The sequence below is a fragment of the Mobula hypostoma genome, chromosome 12, assembly GCF_963921235.1.
Source record: "Mobula hypostoma chromosome 12, sMobHyp1.1, whole genome shotgun sequence".
NCBI lineage: Eukaryota > Metazoa > Chordata > Chondrichthyes > Myliobatiformes > Myliobatidae > Mobula > Mobula hypostoma.
In genome coordinates this window covers 44,092,744-44,100,227 of record NC_086108.1, presented here as the reverse complement: position 1 = coordinate 44,100,227, position 7,484 = coordinate 44,092,744, and the positions used below count along the sequence as shown (strand labels likewise).

Sequence of the window (7,484 nt, the reverse complement as noted above, 5' to 3'; positions counted from 1 at the left end):
GAAACGAGGGAGCTTCATAGAGTTCTTGGAACAGTGAATAAACTTAACAAAAGGTAATTCATATGATTTTCTCTATGAATTCTATGGAATAAATCATTGTAATAGAATCATGGAACATTATTGAAATCAGTAACTCTATTCAAGACAACAAGATGACAGAGATTCAGACTGAGTGGCAAAAAGTCATTATGAAACATTGCCCAATTCCTCTATCCATGGATGTACTTGAATATTTCCTGTATTTCTGATTTCTATGTTTGATTGGGACTTTGTTCAGCATTTACAAATTCACTTACAAATTAAATCCTTATTTCAAACCCACAAGGTAGCTGATACTCTACTTGTCGGTCTGTGTCCCTGCTGGGCTAATTTTTAATTTTGCACATTTTGTTGTTTGCAAGACTTGGAGCCAGAGTTTAAATGCATGGTTCTTCAAGCTCACTCAGACTGCAAGTAGTTTCTTCTTTATATCCCTTCTTATTGTGTTCAACAATTATCACCTTCCCTGCTGCAAAAAAATTGAAACTTGTTAACTGAAGCTACACTGTCTGTCCTGGCCACTCAGACTTAATGTTAAACAACATACAGTACGTGTTCAGCTCTATTTCACTGCATCCAAGTCCCTTTTACATTTATTAATGTCTCTACTGGTATGAGCTTTAACAATAAGCAATTCAGTATAAAAAATCCCCGGTTCTACTTCCTGTATTAAATTGCAGTTCAAACAGGCTGAAGGACCACTCTCCTAAATACTTAATCCCTGCTTGACAGAAATAAATTTTGATTTCTTTGCACAGAAATCAAACCATATGTTCTGGGGCCATCTTTTTGCCTTCATACTTACAGTATGGTTCTTTGCACACTGTCTATCCATATTGCACATTCTCTCTCCACTGAAGGCGAAATGTTTCTCCACCGGATTATATTTTCCATTAATGTAGAGATCCCTTCAGGTAATAAAACCATAGAGAGTTGCAAGCCAAATGCAGTTGGAGGTTTATTTGTAATCACTATGCTCTTAGAAAAGTAACTCCCCTCAGCTGAGGCAAAACTAAAACCATGTCACACCGATGAAAATACGTGGTGTGTGTCGACTCCTTCACAGTTGCTCTATGTGCCGTCCTGAATATCAATCTCTCATGGTCACTACTGGAGCTTTAGAGCCTTAACTCATATCAACATATTAAGACCCTAGAAAATGTTGGAATCATTCAGCAGGTCAGGCAACACCTTTTGAGAGGAACAGAGGTTACAATTCAGGTTGGAGACCCTTTGTCCATTCTAACCAAGGGTCTTCAATCTTAAAGTATTTCTCCCAAACCATAACTTGAATTGCATCCGTATAAGTTGTCTGTCTGTAAAGCTGGCTCAGCGTGTTTATTTTCTTTTACACCCTGAGCAGGGAAGACATTCCCAGCCTGCCCTCTCAGGAATGTCTTCCTACTCCGCATTTTGCAATCCCCATGTTCTTACAATCTCACTGCTCCCATTCACTCCATAACCTGTTCACAGTTTATCCTTGTGATCAGCTGTTTACCCTTTCATAGACGCCCCTCCACCATTCTCTCTGCATCCCTATGAGCTTCATTTCCTTCCCGGTTCTGACAAAGGTTCTTCAAACTGAACATCAATTCTGTTCCTCTTCCAACAAATGAGGTGTGACAGGCTGAGTATTTCCAGCTTTTTCTGCCAACAACATACCGTTCATGGCAAAACAAAAGAACAGTAACTTGGTGGGGTTTGATGAGTGTTTAAATCAGATGGAGGGATTTGGGGAAGTTAGTCTAAAGTTTAGGGTGTGGATGGCTGAGGACATAACCACCAAGGTTGGGGTGAAGGATTTGGAGGACTCACAGGAAATACCTGGCTTTAATTCCATAGACTGACTCAGCCATGAAGAGTTGTCTGGCAGTCCCTCAGTGCTGTGTCCTATGATCCATAAGAATCATAAACACAGTGTGTGGATCTTGGATGTTTGCTGGACTTGAGAAGGTTTGAGAAATGGAAAATTGTGAGATATTTCATTGAAGATAAAAATGTGAAATTGTTAAAGCAATTAATTCCCATGACATTTTCAGAACTTAATCTCAATTACTTAAGAAAATGAATTTTCTCTTTCTGAGAAAACAATGTGTTATAATCAAGAAACAATGTGTTTTACATGTCTTACAGTAGGTGTCTTATAATCATGTACTGTAATACATGATTTCAATCATCTTGGTTTTCCAACTGACTTTATCAGTTAAAGGAAACTTATTGGTTTCACTACTTCCCAGCTTCATGTATGTATATATATATATAAGTGAATACTTGATTGGTAGCGTTTCTGCTATCAAAAAGGTGCATTGAAATTGATGAAATCTTGAAACATCTTTTGAATTTAAAGGTATATATATTTACAAATATTCAGTGCCTTTCTCACAGTGTGTTCAGAACATCGCAATGTTCTGATTGAACGAGTCATGACATTCTGAATACTTTGTGTCAACTCCTAATTACACATTCAATAATTTAGACAGTTTTTTGTTGTTTGAGCAAATACCTAAATATTCATAATCATTCTTTTCAAATAAATCTGGAGAACTACTAATTATGTTTCACAAATGTTAATAAATTAACAATCCAAGGTTAAGTTCACACAGGATGGAATGACACTATCCAGATACATTCAAAATGATACAATTGAGGCCCATTAGTAACAAATCTAACTTTCAAGATTTTAGCACTATATTCTCTTTATCTTATTTTACATTACACAGTTTATACAATGTTTTAATACTAATTGTAGACAAGAATTTAATGCCTGATGTTTCTCTAAAATCTTCAGTCTCTTAGTAAAGTAACAGTGTCAGTAAAGTCACAAAAGTAGCAGAGTGTCTGGGAACTTGCCCATCCTTCCACAAAGTGTACTCCATAAACTCAATCGTTCCCGAAGCTCCAAAAATCTCTGCCGCTCCCCCAAAAAGCCACATAAGGCCACAGGGGTCACGATTCTCGACACTTAATCAAGTCTTTATTGCCACATTTGTTTCGTCTTTAAATGCATTTGCCTCTTTTTAACAGTCCAGAGCTATGGTGTCCATGCATTTTAAAGAGTTTGCACTGACACTCTGTTGAGTGAATTCAGCTGGGTTTAGCCCACTCCTGCCCTGCAGTACCCAGCCGGGCCACGTCTTGTCTCGAGGTTGATAGTCACATTGTCACACGTGGGAATGCTGCCGCCTCGATCGCTGGAAGAGTGGTGACCCCCTTCACTCCACCAGGGAGCCCGCGTCACGCCGAGGAGTTGATGTTGCCCGAAGACATCAGGGTCTCGGGGGTGCCACACTCATCCTTGTGCTGGTGCGATGAGTTGTCAGACTTGCTGCGGCTGAACTCGGGCAGGGCACCCGTCGCCGCCCTTGCCAGCCTGTGACGGCAGGAGACGCAGCAGAGCAGCCGGACGAAGGCGTGCCTCATCTCCCGGTTGGTCAGCGTGTAGATAATGGGATTCATGGCCGAGTTGAGCACGGCCAGCGCCAGGAACCACTCGGCCCGGTAGAGCACCTGGCAGCCCCTCACTTCACAGGCCACGTCGAGGAGCAGCAGCACAAAGAGCGGCGACCAGCAGGCGATGAAGCAGCTCAGCACGATGATCACCGTCTTGAGCAGAGCCAGCGCCTTCTCGTCGTGCCGGTTCGGGCGCACCGAGTAGCGGTTGAAGGCCAGGCGGCGCGCCCGCGACCGCACCAGCATGTAGATGCGGGCGTAGAGCAGCACGATGGCGAGCAGGATGAGGCTGAAGACGCTGGTGCAGAAGAGGATGTAATGCTTGTGGTACAGTGGCAGCACCGTGGAGCAGTGCGGGAAGCCTCGCAGGCAGTTCCAGCCCATAATGGGCAAGCCGCCCAGCAGCAGCGAGAGCAGCCAGCAGCCGCTGATGAGCAGGAAGACGCGGGAGCTGCCTCCCGAGTGGTGCGGCTTCATCTTCATCATGGTCAGGTACCGCTCGATGGCGATGGCCAGCAGGCTGAGCACGGAGGCGGCCAGTGCCACGAACATGCTGCCTTCCCGCATAAACCACTGCGCCAGGGACAGGCGGAAGGTGTTGGAACCTGACAGTAGGATGTTAACGGTGTAGGCGGCGCCAGCCAGCAGGTCGGAGAGCGCCAGGTTACCAATGAAGTAGTACATGGCGCGGTGGAACTTCTTGGTCTGCCAGATGGCCAGCAGCACCATCAGGTTCTCCAAGACGATGAAACAGCACACCACGATGAAGAGGATGGGCGTGACCCGCAGCGAGTCCCCCTCCCCGTCTGGCAGCTTGCCCGTGTAGTTGTAATGCTGCAGGATGATTTCCCGGTCGGTGTAGCTGGGGCCTGGGAACAGGACCTGGCGTCTGTCTTCTGCACCCATCGCGTACTGTGCCTCTTCCCAGAGATGCTGCCTGGCCTGCTGCGTTCACCAGCAACTTTGATGTGTGTTGCTTTTCCCACGTTGTCTCGGCTGGCAGTGACCGGGATGCCCACCAGGGGGCGCGGCGACTGCGGGCCAGTCAGATTAGGGCTACCGCCTGAAAACAAATCAGAGCAGAGGAATTAGGCGGCGGGTGTGCAGGCATCCCGTCCCACCGGTTCGATGAAGGCAAGCAACACCCCCCCCCACACACACCCCCCCCCCACACACACACACACACACACACCCCCCACCCCCCCCCCACACACACACACACACACAAGTGATGTTGGCTGTTTAGGAGAAATTTCTTTTTTTGCATACTTCTTTAAAAACATTCGACAGTTCCGTGGCATTACAGCCACGGAGAGGTGAGTGGGCAGTAAAGTATTATGTAGTTTTGCCTAATTTGTCAATGGCAAAAGAAGCAATTAAAGTTACATACACAATGCATCCACAAAATGCATCAATTTTGTGGAAGCATGTTTCAGTTATAAACAGTATTTTTTTCTGCAGAAATAATAATTATTCCAAAACAATTTAGAAAACGTTACTTTGCTGTAAGCGTTAAGTTACTTAACTTTTTTATGGTTATGAAATGGTTTAATCGAATATAAATATTTTTCCAAAACAGTCAACAATTAAACCTTCAATACTTAACAATACACATTTTGCATATTGTAAGTATTAAATGTTCCGTTATAAATCTGTTATCCCACGCAAGCAATAAATAGTAGACAGGCAATGTATCCCAAAAACCGATTAAATTTTACCATATAAACTAATAAAAATTAAATTATTGGAAATGGAGAATAAGATACAGAGTACAGCTCGCTGTTTTCATTAATAATTACCTTTTAACTGAAAATGTCACACAATGTTCTGAGAAACGAACCCGTGAGAACCCTTTACTCGATTCAGGACAATGAAAAGTGTCGCGCTCCTCAGACCCCTGTTACTTGTGAAAAAGTAACCACTTGTGTCCCAGACTTGTGTCTACCGTCGTCCCAGTCATATCAAAGTCAAGTAAATGGTGAGACTGGGTGGGGATAAAAAGATTACTCAGCTGATAAAGAAAATACAAAACAGGAAAACGTTTGACGCAAAGGGTCTGGGAGAGGAGCAGCTGAACAACAACTAGAGCCAGCCGACCACAATGTTAACTGTTGTCCCAAGCTCTCAATTAAAAGTCTATTTTTAAAAAAAACATCACCTTGAACTAACAACAGCTCACACTCTTGCAAGATGTGTGATTCAGGAATGAAGGTTTGCTAATTCTTCACACTTTAAAAAGTAACACAATCTAGCAATGCAAAATAAGAAATTCCGTTTTAATCAACAAAATGTTCCTGATTGAACAGTGAGGTGCAATACATTTTCTTATCCTTACCCAATGCAGCATACCCGGCGCTCCTCTGAAGCTGCTCTACGGTGTTGTAAATCCCAGCACTTAGAGTCACTGAAGAGTTGGACGGTCTTTTTTTTGTCCACGAGTTGGCAGAGAGAGACAGCCCCTGGTTTCCTATTTGCATCGCAAGTCAGTAACCCTGCAGGAGATTCATTTACTTTTCAGGGGCATTGTTTTGCGTAGGGAGTAACCAAATGAAAACAGAACAGTTGGGTACCCTGAATTCATATCAGCACAAACCTAACCTGAAATATTGATTCATCGGAAATGTTGCAATACATTCTGATATTTCTTAAGGAATGTGTGAATATTTCATAGATTTCCATGCATTAAATTTTGCTCGCCGTTTCAGACGTTGAAGACACGAGTTTCTCTTGAAACTCTTTTGCACGAACTTTGCAAGGTTAATAATTAATAGAGATTTTTTCATTTTGTCTGTTTTATGTTACTTATGCAAAAAATACACGTTATGTAAGGTGGCCGACACTGGGTTTTGAGTACAGTGTGAGAGAGTACAAGATCACACCTTTGAACATAGGTCTGGCCAGATTCACTGGGGCCATGAGGTGGGGTCGGGGGGTGGGGGGGGGGTGGAATTCATTGATAGATCTAAAGAGTAACTGAACAGAGGGAATCAGCGAAGTCCCGGCATTGCTCAACGCCACAGGAAGGGGCGCTGCAGAACGCCGGCGAGGGCAAGCGACTCTGCTGCACCCCATACATTAAACGTTCGTTGAGACGGCTCCCCAGTCGGTTTGCAGATAGAATTATTTAATGCAATGTGTGGAGAGGAGGTGGGATGGGGGGTGGGGGTGGGGTCGTGTGGTCCTTGCTTGCTGACTGAAGGCACCCCTTTTTTTTGCTGGGGTTGCGCTTCAGCACAGGTTGGATCGCAGCTCCGCCGAAAGTGATCCCATGAATGATCTGATCTGAGTGTAAAACCAAGAGGAGGGACGCGGGCGGGGTGGCGCGGAGCGAAATTCCCACAGCCACTATGCGAAGCGGTGGTTAAAATGCTGGAATCCCGAGCAGGAAGCGCCAGTCGAGGATTTGGGCTCCCGGCCGCTCCCCTCCTGCTCTACAGAAGGTTGAGGGAAGAGCCCATTAAAGCGGTTCGATACTTGTTCAAAGACCGAATAATGGAAAAGCGGTGCACACATGCCGGCCATTCGAAACTTGGAGAACAAAATATGAGCACCCATGTCAGAGCTGGTGCCGATTAGGCCCAGGAAGGGAGTATTTCCAAAGTTCAAAGTAAATTTATTATCAGAGTATGTATCTGTTATCATATACTACCTCGAGATTAATTTGCTTGCAGACATTCACGACAGAGAAATACAGTAGAATAAATGAAAAACTACACACCAAGACTGGCAGACATCTGATGGGCAAACGAGACAAAATGCAAATACAACATAAAATATAAATAAATAACAGAGAACATGAGCTGTCAACTTCTTGAAAGTGAGTCCATAGGCTGCAGAATCTATTCAGAGTTGAGGTGAGTAAAGTCACCCACACTGAAGGGTATTACCTTAAGAGTAATAATTGTTCCTGAACCTGGTGGTGTGGGACCTAGGGCTCCGGTACCTCTCTCCCAATAGCAGCAGTGAGAAGAGAGTAGGGCTGGATGGTGGGGGTT

The 7,484-nt window shown here is 44.3% G+C and overlaps 1 protein-coding gene across 2 annotated transcripts; it reads right to left on the bottom strand.

Annotated features, from left to right (window-relative positions):
- Positions 1–1,080: 1,080 nt before the first annotated feature.
- Positions 1,081–6,101, bottom strand: s1pr1 (sphingosine-1-phosphate receptor 1). 2 transcript variants are annotated; one of them, XM_063063935.1, is made up of 3 exons: positions 5,825–6,101; positions 5,289–5,473; positions 1,081–4,552 (listed from the first exon to the last, which is right to left on the bottom strand). In XM_063063935.1, exon 3 carries the CDS (start codon positions 4,393–4,395, stop codon positions 3,274–3,276), a length of 1,122 nt encoding a protein of 373 aa, XP_062920005.1. In that variant the 5' UTR covers positions 4,396–4,552; positions 5,289–5,473; positions 5,825–6,101; the 3' UTR covers positions 1,081–3,273. The 2 variants fall into 2 exon arrangements, with proteins under 2 accessions (XP_062920005.1, XP_062920006.1); XM_063063936.1 differs by lacking the exon at positions 5,289–5,473.
- Between the last annotated feature and the right edge of the window lie 1,383 nt (positions 6,102–7,484).

Coding starts and splice junctions, on each gene's coding strand:
- s1pr1 (XM_063063935.1), bottom strand. CDS start 4,395: ATGGGTGCAGAAGACAGACGCCAGGTCCTGTTCCCAGGCCCCAGCTAC.